This window comes from Leucopleurus acutus (assembly GCF_964270905.1).
Source record: "Leucopleurus acutus genome assembly, chromosome: 2".
Lineage (NCBI taxonomy): Eukaryota > Metazoa > Chordata > Mammalia > Artiodactyla > Delphinidae > Leucopleurus > Leucopleurus acutus.
The window spans coordinates 87,279,870-87,297,070 of record NC_139143.1 but is presented as its reverse complement, the minus strand read 5'-3'; the positions used below and the strand labels follow the sequence as shown (position 1 = coordinate 87,297,070).

General features: G+C 39.6%; 1 protein-coding gene across 3 annotated transcripts in view; it reads left to right on the top strand.

Annotated features, from left to right (window-relative positions):
- The first annotated feature begins 1,005 nt into the window (after positions 1–1,005).
- LOC309958560 (flavin-containing monooxygenase 5-like) overlaps positions 1,006–17,201 on the top strand; it is a 37,424-nt gene continuing 21,228 nt past the window's right edge. The window contains exons 1-5 of one of the 3 annotated variants that reach the window (XM_082834563.1): positions 1,006–1,089; positions 1,316–1,493; positions 12,104–12,292; positions 14,226–14,388; positions 15,944–16,086. In XM_082834563.1, coding sequence (XP_082690689.1) covers positions 1,359–1,493; positions 12,104–12,292; positions 14,226–14,388; positions 15,944–16,086 — 630 coding nt within the window. In that variant the 5' untranslated portion in view covers positions 1,006–1,089; positions 1,316–1,358. Of the gene's footprint in view, positions 1,166–1,315; positions 1,494–12,103; positions 12,293–14,225; positions 14,389–15,943; positions 16,087–17,201 lie in introns of all 3 variants that reach the window. The other 2 variants (XM_082834564.1, XM_082834565.1) reach the window with 2 other exon arrangements.

Genomic DNA, 17,201 nt, shown 5'->3' with positions numbered 1-17,201 from the left:
CTTTTGTACCATATAAGGTAAACCCTTGAGAAATAGTGATTGGTCCGGGAAGCATACTTTTGGGGTGATGTTAGTAAGTCAAAACCCAGTGCTGGAATTATTGGCATCAAATCATCTTCAGCAAGGTTGACTCAGGGGGTAGTATAAGGTGCACAAAGATGCATGGTATCTGTCACAACACAGCTCTCCCAGAACCCCTTACACCTGTCAAAATAGACTCCTGGGTTGAATAAGCCCTGATTCTGACCCAGTGTATGAAATCCTATATCCATTACATTGGTCTTTTCTGAATAATTTAAAAATTTTGTTACATTATAAAAGTGTAATCACACGGGTAGCTGTGTGTTTGTAATCACACAGATAGCTGAGTGAGGAAAGTTCTTTTTCACAGTATTTTTATTTTTTTGAAATTATCTGTTTGTGTGTCAGTCTTCTCTACTAAACTATAAGCTCCTCTAAGTAGGACACTTAATCCCCTCACTCCCCACTGTACCCCAGCGCCCACCTCAGTGCATGGGTATTTTAAAGTAAATTTCTTCCCGTAGCACGGAACCAAAGATCCGATTTGTGGGGTTGGGGGTTGGCTTGGAGAGGTGGACGAGGGGCCGGGATGTGTTCTGACAGATCTCCTGAAAGACATGTTCTCCGCTTAAGCTTTTGAGCAAGACTTGCTTCGGGGCTGTTGGTGACAGTTTCCCTTCACCAGTAGGTGTTTGTCACTATAAGACAACACCAGGAAGTTAAAAGTGAATGGGAAGGGCGGGTGATGGAGATTCCGGCCCCTAGGGTCTCCCCTGAGAGTAGCTGAGAGTGCGGACAACTGCAGGTGAAACACAGAGAGGTCATAGGGTTAATTATTTCTGCCCAGAGCAGGTTTGGCCCACGTTTTCTCCCCTCTGTGGGGGTAATGGGCGCTGCTGAGTGGGCGGTGTGTTGGCTGAAAGGAGGTGGAGCTGAACAGCCCCTCCACATTGGTTGTTGCTGCTGTTTGTACTTTGTTGTTTTACATTTCTTTGCAAAGAGCTGAAAGTGCAGTGCCCTCCAGATCGCAGCTGAAGGATCTGCCAGTGTTGGGGCAAAGGCAGCGAGGTCGGGCACCGCAGCAGAGCTCTCAGCTCTGGGTCTCAGCTCTGGGTCTTCCAGGCACAGGGCTCACCCGTCCAAGGTGTAGTAGTTCCCGGTGGTCCATGAGGACGCTGGAATCTGGGTTCCCCAAAGGCACCTGCTGCTGCAGAATTTATCTAAATGCCACGTTCAAGCTCTTCTTTGAAAGGTGTTAACTGATGTGTGCTGTCTTTTGTCATCCTTTCTTTAGGACAGGTTACACTGACCCAGCCCGGTGAAGATCTCTGGAGACCATGACCAAGAAAAGAATTGCTGTGATTGGGGGAGGAGTGAGTGGGCTCACATCTATCAAGTGCTGCCTGGAAGAAGGCTTGGAGCCCGTCTGCTTTGAAGGGACTGATGACATCGGAGGGCTGTGGAGGTTTCAGGTAAATCTTGTTCCTTAATACTTGGAACTCTCGCTGTAACTAGGTGCATAAGATATTTTACCTCGTGTCAGGAAGTATGATGGGCTTCACAGTGATTAAACCTGCCAGACTTCAACCTGCTGACCTCCTCTCAGCAGCCACCACCTCAGGTTCTATGCAGGTTCCTCTTTCCCTACTCTGGCAGCAAAATGGGACGCAGGTATCACTCGTTTTGTCCTTTACTGATGTCTGTGAAAATGGCACAGAGGTCATTTTCATTTACAGATCTTCCTTGATTTACAATGAGGTTAAGCCCATCTTGATAAGCCCATCGTAAATTGAAAATATCCTGTTACAAATGTATTTAATGCACCTAATCTACCTAACACCATAGCTGAGCCTAGGCTACCTTCGCTGTTAAGACAGACCACATCTGTGTCTATTACATTATATATAACATACATATATTTTACATATATATTTACATACATACATATATGTATTTACATACATATATTTACATACACATATACAGGATATTTACATATATCCTGTTACAAATGTATTTAATTCACCTAATCTACCTAACACCATAGCTGAGCCTAGGCTACCTTAAACGTGCTCAAAACACTTACATTAGCCTACAGTCAGGCAAAATCATCTCACACAAAGCCTATTTTATAATAAAGTGTCGAATAGCTCATGTAATTTATTGAATGCTGTATTGAACATGAAAAACAGAATGGTTGTTTGGGCGCAGAATGGTTGTAAGTCTATCAGTTGTTTACCCTCCTGATCCTTCCAGCTGACTGGAAGCTGCCACTGCCCAGCATCACCAGAGTATGTTACAAAATATCGCTAACCCAGGAAAAGATCAAAATTCGAAGTGTGGTTTCTATGGAATGTGTATTGCTTTTGAACCATTGTAAAGTCAAAAAATCACAAGTTGGGCACTGTCTGTAATGAGTTTTGCCGCTATCCAGAAAAGGGTAACAATCTTGGTGGGGGCGTGTAGCAGAATGGCAGGCATGTAAAGTGGTTGCTCTTGGTCTGTGTTCATCAGTAAGTGATCTAGAATACTGCTTACAACTCCTTCCAGGAATCCCCCTTTTCAATCTCTTCTAACATTACTGTTTTTTTTTCTTTTCTTTCTTACCTTCCTTCCTTCGTTGCTTCCTTCCTTCTTTACTTTAAACAATTCTCTAATGATTCTAGTGCTTGAATAGAATATAAAATCTGGCTGCCTTCCTTGCTTTGCACTTTTCCTTCACTTGAGAAATCAAAGCAGTAGTCCTGTCTTCAGAGAAGGGCAGAGGGCACCTGCAACTGGGTTTTCTTGTCCTTGTACAGACTCAGTTTTAAAGTTGAGTTGCTTTAATATGCACACCGAGCCCTGCAACTTGTTACTAACAGTTAAGGTATCTTCTTACTTAAATGATAGTTAAGCTTATTATATGTAAAAGAATATCACCCTCCTTAACTGATCTCCAAAGCAACATCCATTGGGTTTGCTTTTCAACTCACTTTTTAAGCCAGTGTTTTAAGTGTATTAAGGTGTCCAGATTTGTTTCATATTTCACAAAACGAACACGGTGCTGGCCAGCTACTTAAAAGTGGTTTCATTCGTTCACAGCATTCCTTAGTAGAACAGCAGTACAGTTATTTTGCATCTGGGCTCCATCCTGGGGACTAACTCTATTTGACAATCGTCCCTATTCGGATCTAGGGTGGATACTCCTTAGCACACCATGCATGCCTCGGTCATAATCAGTCTTGGGCATGGGCTGAAAAGACTGTTAATTAATATTTTGTAATCAATAGAAAATTTTACTTTTGAAATCCAGCCACAGCATGGTGTAGAGGTTAAGAGCACGTCTGGGTTCAAATCCTACTGTGACCTTGGGGAAAACCATTAACCCGCTCTGTACCTCTGTGTTGTCATCTTTAAGAAGGACATAATATTGGCACCCACTTCATAGAGTTATTGTGGGGATTAAGTGAATGAATACTTATGTCATCACTAATAACAGTGGCACAATAATTGCTAAACATCAGTTATTATTCAGTAGGCCTAGAGTGTGGCCTACACATTTGGTGTCTGGTAAGCATCCTAGCCAGGTCTGGCAACTACTGACCAGGCATGAAATTAGTGAAGGGTCCACCATCCTACCTGATTATCAGGTTTTATTTCCAAAGTGGTTTAAACTTCCTCTCTGTTAAAGACCCAATTTGGAGTGTTTTCTGATTATACTCTTGGCAAAATTTCAGCACCTTATAAACTGCTTTCTTGAAAATAAATAAGCTATATTTCATCATAATGCTCTGACTGCTGTTAAGACAGACCACATCTGTGTCTATTACATTATATACAACATACATATATTTTACATATATTATAAATGCACACACAAACACCACTATATTTCTAGAGCCACGGGGGATGCCTGGCATATATTAGGCACCAAATATATTGACATTTTATAAATGAATCCTAGAGAAGCAAAATATCTTGGGTGGCTGCTTAGAATGCTTGTGAAATAGAGACCTTCATTCTCACATATTCCACAGTTACACAGTTGTGGAGCCTGAGGGATTATAAACATCCATTAATTGCAGATTAAACATGTTTTACATGCTGATGCTGGTTTCCTCAAGAATTGCCTCAGATCTGCCTTTCTGTGACCCCCTTGCTTGTTACTTGGAGTCTTCCTCTCCCCCATCCTACCCCCCCTAAATTTTCTGTAATTCATTGGGGGTTTCATATATAGGATCGTCCCAAGCACTTTGGAATTCCACCATTGCTACCGGGTGTCCAGTAAGCCACTGGCAACTCAGGGCTTCCATTTTCTCTTTCTTGTAACAGGTCTCAGGGACTCAATATAAATTTCTTTCTTCTTGATTTCCTCATTAATATTAGACCAGACTGATGGTGAAAAGTCGGTAGTAATGTGAGACATATCACTTTAATTTTCATACTGCAATATTACTTTATGAACGAAATAGCTTAAAATGATAAATCCCTTATGAAATGCTGAGGTTTTAATAAGCATGTATTGCTGGAAAATAATTTTTAATATTCTTTAGTCAATCTGAATTTTAAAAATCCTTAAAGCACACCAAAGCAGTGCTTCTCCAACTTTAATGTGCACATGAATCACTGGAGCTTTTGCTGAAGTGTACATTCCGATTCATTAATCTGGGGTGGTGCCAAGATTCTATATTTCAGGTAAAGCCCCAGGTGATGTTGATGCTGCTGATCTGATAACTACAGTTCACGTAGTGAGGTTCTAAAGTGTATATGTGATACAAAGATAGCACATGGATACAATATAATGTAAAATGAGGCATATTTAGTACATTTTAATTTAAAATATAAAATTAAGTAATAAACACCCTTAGATGAATGGGTGTTTTTAATTCTTAAATATATCAACCCCCCCCCCAAAAGACAACTGAATGGATACAAAAATACTTAAAAGAGGGTAACTGTAGAGCAGTGGCTGTCAGCTTTGGCTGCAACACTGAACAATCACTTGGGGAACTTTAACAAACTTTAACAAATACTGATATCAGTCCATCCAGATTCTGGTTTTATTGGCCTGGGTGCCAGTAAAGCTCTCCACTAGCTATTTCTAATGTGCAGCCAACATGGAAACCTTTGCCCTTCAGCTTTTACCCCAGCTTTCCCAGGTGATAAATGAGGATCACATTGCGTGTTGAAAACAAAATCGATAACAGTTCATTGAACAAACATTTCTGAAGCTCAGACTTTGTTAGATGGTGTGGAGACACAGAGTTATATAACCTCCTGCCACTGCCCTCAGGCATTCTGCAGTTTAGCTAAGGATGTGTGGAGAAAAGACTTCTGAGGTGGATGGGATAAACTCTGGTGCCCTGAGCTTTCCGGGGCCACCACACGACCTCTTACCAGCAGATCTCAACCTTGTCTACACATTAGAGAAGGAGCAATTAAAACAGGGTCCCTGGGCTTCCCTGGTGGCCCAGTGGTTTAGAGTCCGCCTGCCGATGCAGGGGACACGGGTTCGTGCCCCGGTCTGGGAAGATCCCACATGCCGCGGAGCGGCTGGGCCCGTGAGCCATGGCCGCTGAGCCTGCGCATCCACAGCCTGTGCTCCGCAGCGGGAGAGGCCACAACAGTGAGAGGCCCGCGTACCGCAAAAAACAAAAAAAAAAAACAAAAAAAACAGGGTCTCTGGGAGTAAGGACCAGGCATTAGTATTTTAGAGTTCCCAGATGAGTCCAGTGTGAGTACAACGCTGAGAACAACAGTCCTAAGACAGCTTCTGTCCCACGGGATTCTGAGAGTCTGTCAAAGGAACAGAAGATCCACACTGTTCTCACTCCTCCCACTGAAGGGGAGTCATTTTTCTCCTTTCTTCTGCCCTTACTATTGCCTCCAGTCCCTTCAGTTCCAATTCTACTACCCTACGTCCCTGGTTCTCTCTTTTCTCATATGAACTTCCTACTCAATGCGAGTCATGTGCTTACGCAGGAAATAGAATCAAGATACATCTCTAGAGGGCAGATTATTCGCCGATGGTAGGAAAAACTAAAATGCAGGAGCAGAAGCTGCTTCTTCCACTCACTGACCCAGTACTGCTCTGCCCTCACTCTCTTTTGTAAAGCGGTGAGTTGACAGTAATGAACCCTACGTAGGGTCCAATCAGGTGTTTAGAAGGGCTTGAAGGTTTTTGTTGACACACAATAACACTTTGTTGTCTTAGTTACTTGAAAAAGAATACAAATATATGATTATTGTCACAGGAGTAAGATCTGTGATTCATTTAGCTCAGTGACCCCAACATACCTGCTGTGGAAAGCATGACTCCAATCTTTGTACTAAATTTTGAACCCTTGGAAAACAGGGAAAGACTTGTATTTTTTAGCATTAATATAGTGTTTTTATTACAGAGAGACTTTAGAAATATCTACTGAATGAAGTCAAATTTGATAGGAATGTGTCTACCCCTGCCCCCTCAAACATCTTGGTTCCAAAAGGACCCTACCACTCATTAATTTAATTTTTTTTTGAAAAAACGTGCTATGTACAAACAACATGTTTAAGTAAACTTTGAATTTTAGAACTGTGTTAGATTTACAGAATTATTAGGAAGATAGTACAGAGTTCCCATATACCCCATGCCCAGATATTATTAATATCTTACATTTGTCCTAATTAATGAACCAGTATTGATACATTATTATTAGTTGAAGTCCATGCTTTATTCAGATTTACCTAGGTTTTTCCCTAACGGCCATTTCCTGTTCCAGGTGTTCCCATCCAGAACACCACGATGCATGTAGTTGTCATGTCTCCTTAGGCTCCTCTTGGATGTGACAATTTCTCAGACTTTCCTTGTTTTTGATGACTCTGACAGTTTTGAGGATTACTGGTTAGGTATTTTATAAAATGTCCCTCAGCTGGGATTTGTCTGATGTTTTCATCATGGTTAGACTGGGGTTATGAATTTTGGGGAGGAAGGCCTTAGAGGTAGGGTGCTGTTCTCATCACATCGTATCAATGGTACACACTATCAAACTTATCACACCGATTGATGTTAACCTTGATGACCTGGCTTGAGATGGTGTTTATCAGGGTTTGCCACTGTAAAGTTGCTCCTTTTTTTCTCCCTTGTCATACTATACTCTTTGCAAGAAAGTCACTAGTCACAGTCCACACGTAAGGACAAAGTTGGCTATTCTAGGCCTTTTTTTCTTTCCACATAAATTTTAGAATCAGTTTGTCAATATCTACAAAATAGCTAGCTCAGATGTTGATTGGGATTGTGTTGAATCTACAGATCAAGTTCGGAAAACTGACATCTTAACAATACTGAGTCTTCCAATCTATGAGCACAGCATATCTTTCCATTTATTCATATCTTTGTTTTTCTTCTTCTGTGTTTTATGGTATCTGCATATAAGTCTCATACATATTTTGTTAGATTTTTACCTAAGCACTTAATTTGGGGGGAGTGTTATTATAAATGGTACTGTTTTTTTAATTTCAAAGTCCAAGTTTTCATTTCTGGTATATAGGAAAGTAAGTGACTTTTGTATATTAACCTTGTATCTTGCAACCCTGCTATAATTGCTTATTAGTTCCAGGAATTTTTATTTTTAAATCTTTGAGATTTTCTACACAGACAGTCATATCATCTGTAAAAAAAATCATTTTATTTATTCCTTCCCAATCTGCATACTTTTATTTCCTTTCTTATCTTATTACATTAGTTAGGATTTCTAGTACAGTGTTGAATAGAAGTTCTAAGAGAGGATATCCTTGCCTTGTTCTCAATTTTATGGGAGGGAAATTGTCCATTTTCTCACTATTAAGTATGCTGTTAGCTGCAGGTATTTTGTAGATGTTCCTTATTAAATTGAAGATGTTTCCCTCTATTCCTAGTTTGTTGAAGTTTTTTATCATCAAGTTGTAGTATAAACAACATTTCTACAAAAATAAAAGAAAAAATCCTACCTCCTTAATAAATCAATTTGTTTTTCCTACTTTGAAGTTTTATTGATTTAAAATAATTAAAATATACTCATATAACAGGGGAGAGATTATACAATGTATAATTATATAGACATGGATAGACATAGGTATACAATTGCCCAAGGCATGCATAATATTATATATTTGGTGATTAGAATGTGACCTTAATTTTGTAATATTACTTTTTCCACTTAAAGTTATAGGCCATTTTCAGTGTTCCTATACAGATTTCAAAATCATAGTTTTAAGTATCTCCAAATTCAATCACTATAATTCACTCATTAATTCATTTCAAAGCATTTATTAAGCATCCACTATATATGAGGTACTGTCTTGATGACAGAGGTGCAAAAAGTAAGACACAAATCCTACTTTCGGGTACCTCACAGTCATAGAAACAAATGCAGAATATCGCGTGTTCTAATTTGCCTTGATGGCAATCTGAGCAGAGAGTTTTGGCAGCTTGGAGGTTGAATGTGGCATTTGACTCAGTGCAGAGAACAAGAAATACTTCATCAAAGAAATGACATTTGATGTGACTCTTGAATTATAGATAGGAATTTTCCAAATGAAGAAGCAATACTATACTGTTACAAAAGTTTAAAGTTGTGAAAGAGTCTGGAATGTTTCAACAACAATTTAATGACTCAGAAGCTTGAAATTAATTGAGGAGAGCACTAAGTGAAGATACAAAGGTGGATTGGGATAGATTGTGAAATATGCTGAGTTTCAAAATAAGAAATTTGCTTTTCCAAATGGAATCAGTAGAGCCCATTAAGCAGTGGGTTGACAGGATCTGCTTTGAATTTAGCAGGATACTTAAGGAGTGGTGTAGAAGGTAAATTCTGCATCATATTGAGATACCATAATTTACTAAACCCTTTTCCTATTGGGGGAGGGGGGCATTTTAAGTGGTTTCTAGTTAATAGATATTTTAAATACTATAAAATGAATATATCTATGCATTTGATTTTATATTATTTTGCAATTTTCCTTACAGCAAATTTTTGTGAATAAGATAAAAATATCTTATTCAACTGTTTTTGCAATAAATTTTGATGTATTTCATTAGTTTGTTATGCATTTTGTGAAATTTATCTCCTTTTTCTATATGTACCTTTCTCAGTATAATTCAATGTACATCTATTAAATATCTACTACGTGCTATTTATAATTTTATATGCTGTGGGAAAGATCATGCATACAAGTCAAGGGGCCTACAATCTAGTTGGGGAGATAAAGAATAGACTCTAAGACATTATGGAGGTCTTTGAATCCTAAGCTGAAAAATATACACTAGAGAAAATGGGGCAGCATCTAAAATTTTAATTAGGGCAGAGATACAACCATACCCTAGAAAGAACACTTTGGTTGAAATAGGTAGGATAGATTAGAAGAGACCTGTAGAAACATTAGCAGCCAGAGGGAATGAGATCTTGAAGTATGGGGCAGAGAAATGGGAATGATCTATTCAGGATTCTGAAATTGAAAAATTCTTCTCTAAAAGTGGGAGGAAAATCATCTCTAATGTGGGCAAAACCAAGGAACACTCTCCTTTGTGGCCATTCAATGTTCAGTAACATCCATATATCTTTTTCTGGAATAAAAAGAGAAGAGGGGGTCCACATTGGTTAAGGTAATTTTCCATAATCAAAACAATTTTAAAAAATTCTAGTAGAGTTGAAAAGTCATCATTTATGATATCTCAGTGAGAGGCTAACATAACAATCTGGGTAGATATGGTGCTATTTTATGTGATCACTACAACACCCCCATGAGGTAGTTATTAGAAGTTTTTGAGGAAGCAAAGAAGTTAACCTTGATGGGGAAAGAACAGTGAACTGGGGTTTGATATCAGCTAGAGCAATGCTTCTCAGCTTTCAGATGCATCTGAATCACTTGAGGATTTTGTTAAAAGGCAGATTCCAATTCAGTAGGTCTGGGATGGGGCCTAAGATTCTGCATTTCTAACAATCTTCCAAGTGATGCCCCTGCTGCTAGTCCACAGATCATACTTTAGGTAGCAAGGATCTCTAAATTGCAGTGAATTTTGTTGGGCATTAAATGGTTCTGAGACCAATTCCAATGTGTGTACGTGGGTGGCGGGTGGTCCTCAGACACCAGCAAACAATTCTCAAACACTAGCAGGATGTCCAAGAATTCAACTCAATTGTGATCCCTATCTACACAGAGACAGCGTCAGATTCCACAGATTGAGGGCTCAGTCCTACAAGACTTCACCCTCGACTCCACTTCAGACACCAGTCATAAGCCCTGGTTATTACCTGGGCTTCTGAACAACCACCTACAGATTGGAGGTTCCAACGACCCCCTCCTGGGATTTGGACTTCAGTTGCCATTCTCAAGTCCAGGTTGTTACCTACACTTCTGACCAACTAAGTATAAATCAGAAATTCCCACGAACCCCTCCCCCATTGGGTTTGATTAATTTGCTAGAGCAGCTACAGAATACAGGAAACCCATTTACTCACTAGGTAACTGGTTTGTTATAAAAGAATATAATTTAGGAACAGGCAAATGAAAGAGATACATAGGGAAAAGGACACTGAGCTTCCATGCCCTCTCCAGGCACACCGCTCTCCCCTAGTCTCTTCTGTTCACCATCCTGGGAGCTCCCTGAACCCCACTCTTTTGGGTTTTTATGGAGACTTTATGACATAGGCATGATTGATTAAATCATTGGGCATTGGCTATTGATTCAACTTCCAGCCCCTGTCGCCTCCCCAGAGGTCAGGGGATAGGCAACTGAAAGTTACAACCCTCTAATCACAGTGTTTGCTCCATTGGTAACCAGCCCACAACCTTAGTTGCTTTCTAAAGGTCACCATATTAACATAACAATAGACACTTGTATCACTCTCAACAGTTAGGAAATTAGGAGAGTATTGGGAGCTCTGAGCCAGGAACTGTGGAAAAAGACCATATATGAGAATATATTTTGACCATCTGGATGACCAAATATATATTTCCTATAAATCACAATATTGCAGCATTTAGCTTATTTCATTTTTATGTTATAAATAATGCTGTCATTCACATCCTTAAACATAAATCTTTGTCTACAATGCTGAATCTTTCTTTAAAAGGCTAAGTTGCAAGGGTTTCATATTCTTGTCACATTGCTGTCCAGAAAATATTGTACTAAGATCTCATTTCACCTCATTTTTGCTAACACTGAGTAATTGTCTTTGTAATTAGTAAAAACGAGGTAAAATGGGAACACATAGTGGACAGAATGTAAGTTAGTACAGTGTTTCCTGGAGAACAATGTGGCAAGTGTATGAAACTCTTGAAACTTCCCTAGGCTTTGAAATATATATACTATTTAAAAGACTCAGGTGGGCAGTTCTTACTTGGAGTCTTACGTCATGGCAATCAGGTGACAGCTGGGCCTGGATGTGTGCTATGACCTCCCTGCTCACATATTTAGAACGTCAGCTGGGATAACTAGACCTTCTGGGGGCTGGCTGCACGTCTCTCTATCCCAAACATGCTCTTCATGTGGCTAGCTCAGGCTTCCTCACAGGATGGTGGTCTCAGGGTAGCTGGACTTCTTACGTGGCTGCTGACTTCCACCACAGCAAGCTTTCTAAGAGACCCAGACAGAAGCTGCAAGACTACTTATCACTTAGTCTTGGAAGCCATTCAGTATCATCCCAACTACATGCTGTTGGTCAAAAGCAAGTCATAAAGACAACTTAGATTCAAGGGGAAGAGACTGCACGAGGGCACAAATACTGGGAGATGTGAAGGGTTGTGGGGAGGGGACTTTTTTCTTTTTTTTTTTTGCTGTACGCGGGCCTCTCACTGTTGTGGTCTCTCCCGTTGCGGAGCACAGGCTCCGGACACGCAGGCCCAGTGGCCATGGCTCACGGGCCCAGCTGCTCCGCGGCATGTGGGATCTTCCCGGACCGGTGCACGAACCCGTGTCCCCTGCATCGGCAGGCGGACTCTCAACCATTGCGTCACCAGGGAAGCCCGGGACTTTTTAAATTGGCATTTCTTTCAGAAAACATTTTCAAATGTTTGTTGGCTGTTTATAAACCATGACCTTAATTCTCAAGTTGCCATGAATGCTTTTTACTTACTGCAGGAAGAACCTGAAGAAGGGAGGGCCAGTATTTACAAGTCAGTGGTCATCAACACTTCTAAGGAGATGATGTGCTTCAGTGACTACCCCATCCCAGATCACTATCCTAACTTCATGCACAACTCCCAGGTCCTGGAGTATTTCAGGATGTATGCCAAAGAATTTGACCTTCTAAAGTACATTCGATTTAAGGTAGGGAATTTCGTGGGTATCTCTGTGTTTTGAGTTGTTTGTCAAGTAAATGAATAACTGGTCTTATTTACCAGTGCTTAGATTGGTTTGATATGCTCATGTATCTATTCTATCCAGAATCCACTCTTTGTCTTCCCTGTGTCTCAAAATATTCATGGAAAGGTTCCTCTTCTATGTATTTTGACTGCAGATCCAGGAAGCCACCTTCATTTCATTGCCTTCATTCTATATCATTTGATTACAATAAAACAATGAGGGGAACTGACAGGTATGGGAACTTTAAAACCTTCTGTTTCCACAACTTGCTGCTTAGCCCTTTTATACTTTCTGAAGTACTTTCCAGTGCATTATTTATGTGATCACAACAACCCAGTGAAGTAGGAATTGAAAAGTTACGAGGAAGCAAATAAGTTAACTCTGGCATAGAGGGAGGAACATTGAATTGGGAAGCAAAAACTTGAGTTCTAGTCTTTGCTCTACCACTAATCAACTTGTGACTTCAGACAAGTAAGTTCCTCAACATTGATGTATCTTAAGTTTATTTGTAAAACAAGATGCCTGTACTAGATCACTTCACTGGTTCCTTCCTGCTGTAAAGTCTTCTGTGATATTCCTATCATTCTAAACCATGACCATAAAAGAATCAATACTCTGACAGCTGGCAAAAAGCCCAAATCTTCTACCTTCTGATCATTCTACTAAATCATGACTCTTTCTCTTTAACAACAAAATTAAAATGGCAATATCCAGGGACGACTTCCAAAGTCAATCATTTACAGCCTAGTGGTGCTTCTCTTCACTTCTTTAAACACTTATTGAAGAGGTTTGTTACCATACTAAACAGTGAAGACACAAAAACAAAAAAAATTAGTGATTTCACAGTCTAGTTATAGAGACAGAAAAATGAAGAGAAATTTCATTGTAAATATAATTATTAAAAATGAAGAGTTAGTGAAAAATGCCACAGAAATCTATACATTGCAGCTCAGAGGAGGGTTGCTTAACCCATCAGGGCATGAGGCATCAGGCACCAGGAAGGTTTTCTTAGAGGAGATAATCCCAAGATAAATGTTGAAGGGTGAGTATCTCCAAATGAAGAAAGAATAAAAGGATGATCCAGGCAGAAGCACCAGCCTGTGTAAAAGTAAGAACATGATCGAGAGGAACAATAAATAGTATAGGATGGCTCGGGTATACAAGAGGGGTATCTCTATTAGTCAACCAAGACATTAGGGTCATAAACCCAGAAGCACATAGAACACATTCTTTATGTTTCCTTAAGCTGGGTAGAGTAACCCATATTTATTACTATTTTTTAAAGCTAAAAATTGTGCCACTGACTATTCCATCTCACACCTTCTTTCTTTATAGTTACTTGTAAAATGGGCATTTATGGGAGCCAGAGAGGTTCATTTACATAAAATATGAGCCACTGAGATGTTTCTCTACTCTATTAGGAAAGGGAGCCCTCTAGCTCAGTCACAAGTTTAAGGCCAGACAGTGAGAACAGGACTTGCGGTAAGAAGGCATCAGAGGGTCTCAGGATGTCTGAGGGTATGGGGAGGAATAGGCATTTCGTGCATGGAGTGTCTCAGAAACACAAGAGAAGCCCAAACTTTATTCAAGTATCACATTGCCCTAGGGTATGGTCCACGAGAACTAGTAATTTGCACTTTTCTAGAAGCAGAGGAGAGTGCAACATTAGTCTGCCAACTCTGTTTTAGCTTGCCTCATGGAAGTTTTCTCACTCTGACCACAGCCCCAAACAAAAATGTTCTGATTTGTGGAGTATGAAAATGAAATACCACTGCATGAGGCCTGTTAGGCGGTATCAGCCCTTTGTTTACCCTCTGCAAGGAGAGTCCTGTCAGGGAAGATGTCCACTATATGGGCTGTGGTTATAGTGCCCTGTGGCTACCCCTTTACTTTTCAGACCACCGTGTGCAGTGTGAAGAAACAGCCTGATTTCTCCACTTCAGGCCAATGGGAGGTGGTCACGGTATCTGAAGGGAAAAAGGAGGTGAATGTCTTCGATGGAGTTATGGTTTGCACTGGCCATCACACCAATGCTCACTTACCCTTGGAAAGCTTCCCTGGTAAGTAGCCTACAAGGAAGGAAGACACTTGAACTATGCCTGTGACCTGATCCCTAAAGAATGGGAGGAATGTGGTCTGAGTGATTCCTATCTTGGGATGAAATAAAGCTTATCCTAATTCTGCATATTCTTCTGAAAGGTGATGGGGTAACTTGTATTAACGCTATTTAGGAGGTAGAGATACCAGTAATTTGGGGGACTAGAGGAAAACTAGAAGGCTCTATATTTAGTTTTACAATAATTTTAGTTTTTTAAGGATAAAAGTTGATCTGCATTAGATTGAATGACGGAATTTTTCTTTTTAAATTTTTTTTGGAGTATAGTTGATTTATAATGTTGTGTTAGTTTCTGCTGTACAGCAAAGTGAGTCAGTTATTCATATAAATATATCCACTCGTTTTTAGATTCTCTTCTCATATAGGTCATTACAGAGTACTGAGAAGAGTTCCCTGTGCTATACAGTAGGTATTTATCAGTTACCTATTTTATATATAGTAGTGTGTATATGTCAATCCCAGTCTACCAGTTAATCCCTCCCCCACACCTTTCCCCCCTGGTAACCATAAGTTTGTTTTCTACATCTGTGAGTCTATTTCTGTTTTTTAAATAAGCTCATTTGTACCATTTTTTTTTTAGATTCCACATATAAGCGATATCATATGATATTTGTCTTTCTCTGACTTACTTCACTCAGTATGACAATCTCTAGGTCCATCCATGTTGCTGCAAATGACATTATTTCATTCTTTTTTATGGCTGAGTAATATTCTATTGTATATATTTACCACATCTTCTTTAACCTGAATGAGGGCATTTTTAGCAATCGAGGAAATAAACAGAAATATTGAGTTTCTAAGGAAGAAAATAAAGCTTAAAGAAAGAGTTTAATTACAGTCTTTGACCTGGATTTTCATTCTGAGAGGAAAAAAGCACTCTATGTATAGTTTAGTGTATATAAGAACATATATACTCCAATTAGAATGGAAGTAGGTATTTACAGATGATGAAAAGAGGGGGTGAGGGATGGGCAAAATAGGTGAAGGGGATTAAGAGATAGAAGCTACCAGTTATAAAATAAAAGTCACAGGGTTGTAATATACAGCACAAGGAATATAATCAAAAGACTGTAATATCATAATAACTTTGTATATTGCATAATCTATATAAATATCAAGTTACTATGTTGTACATCAGAAACTGATATAATATTATAAGTCAACTACACTTCAATTAAAAAAAATAAAGAGGGTGAAAAGACAAAAGAGAATGGAGGTTTTCTGAAGCAGTTAGGATTTGTGAGCCCACGGGTCTAAAATGCTAACAGATCCTGAGTTCAGCAGACTACTTATAATAAGGAAATCACAAGGTTCCACTCTGAGGTGATGGGAAAAGAAAACAGGCAAAAATATTCAGAAAGGTAAGAATGCACCTGAGTAAAAGGAGAACATACATAGAATATATGCATAAACTCTACACACTGTAAAAAAAAATAAATGATTTAACAAATGATATCAGATAAACCATCACCCAGTAATAATTTTCCCTTCTCTTGCAGGAATTGAGAAGTTCAAAGGACAGTACTTCCATAGTCGAGATTATAAGAATCCAGAGAGTTTCACCGGAAAGAGAGTCATTATAATTGGCATTGGGAATTCTGGAAGCGATCTGGCTGTGGAAGTTAGCCACACAGCCAAGCAGGTTTGAATTAGTAAATTATTTACTTTGCTTCACCGAGGAAGCTGCAGGTGGACCCAGCAGAGTGTATGGATACCTGCACACAGCCCATCAGTGCCAATGGCAAATGCAGAGCTTGGTTTCACTGCCTCAGTTGGCAACATTATGACTGATGATGTGATGGAGCCAAGGTTACAAGTTAGATTCCCATCATTCACTTGGCCTCACACTAAGGAATTTGGTCATGATCACAAACTGTGCTCATAATCTCACTCAGCTGTCTCTTCAGAGTGTGCCTCTGGCTTTTAAGAAGACCAAGTGATTGCTGGGAGAGCTTGTTAGAATGCAGCATTCAGAGTGGTGGATCACCTGTTGGCCAGCAGAAGTGCTATGCTCTTATCTGAAGGAAAGTGTACTCAGTCATTGAAATCTTTTAACTCATAGGATGTTTGGGGACTTTTCCTCTTCATTCTTCTTCACTCCCCAAATGGAAAACAGAAGCAGTCTAATCCTTCTAAAGACAACACGGATATCAGTATGAAAAGCATCCACATTGTAGCACAGGCAAGCAGCTCTCCCCAGCCTTTGCATACAATTAGGTAACACAGAATAACATTTACTCTAAAGGAATTTCTATGTCCTTGATGTTTTTTGGTTTCCTAATTTGTTTTTTGTATCATAGCTTTTTTAAAAAAATAAATTTATTTATTTTAGTATTTATTTATTTTTTTATTTTGGCTGTGTTGGGTCTTTGTTGCTGCACACGGGCTTTCTCTCTAGTTGTGGTGAGTGGGGGCTACTCTTCGTTGCAGTGTGCAGGCTTCTCATTTCGGTGTCTTGTTGCAGAGCACGGGCTCTAGACACATGGGCTTCAGTAGTTGTGGCACGTGGGCTCAGTAGTTGTGGCCCATGGGCTTAGTTGCTCCGTGGCATGTGGAATATTCCTGGACTAGTGCTCGAACCCGTGTCCCCTACGTTGGCAGGCGGATTCTTAAACACTGGGCCACCAGGGAAGCCCTGTATCATAACTTTTGAACTGGGAAAAAAGTATCTTCATTATAAATTCCTAGAAACAGACATCACTAATATATTTTGTTATGCATGTCTTTATTGAATCATAATTTTGTTGGCAATAGGTA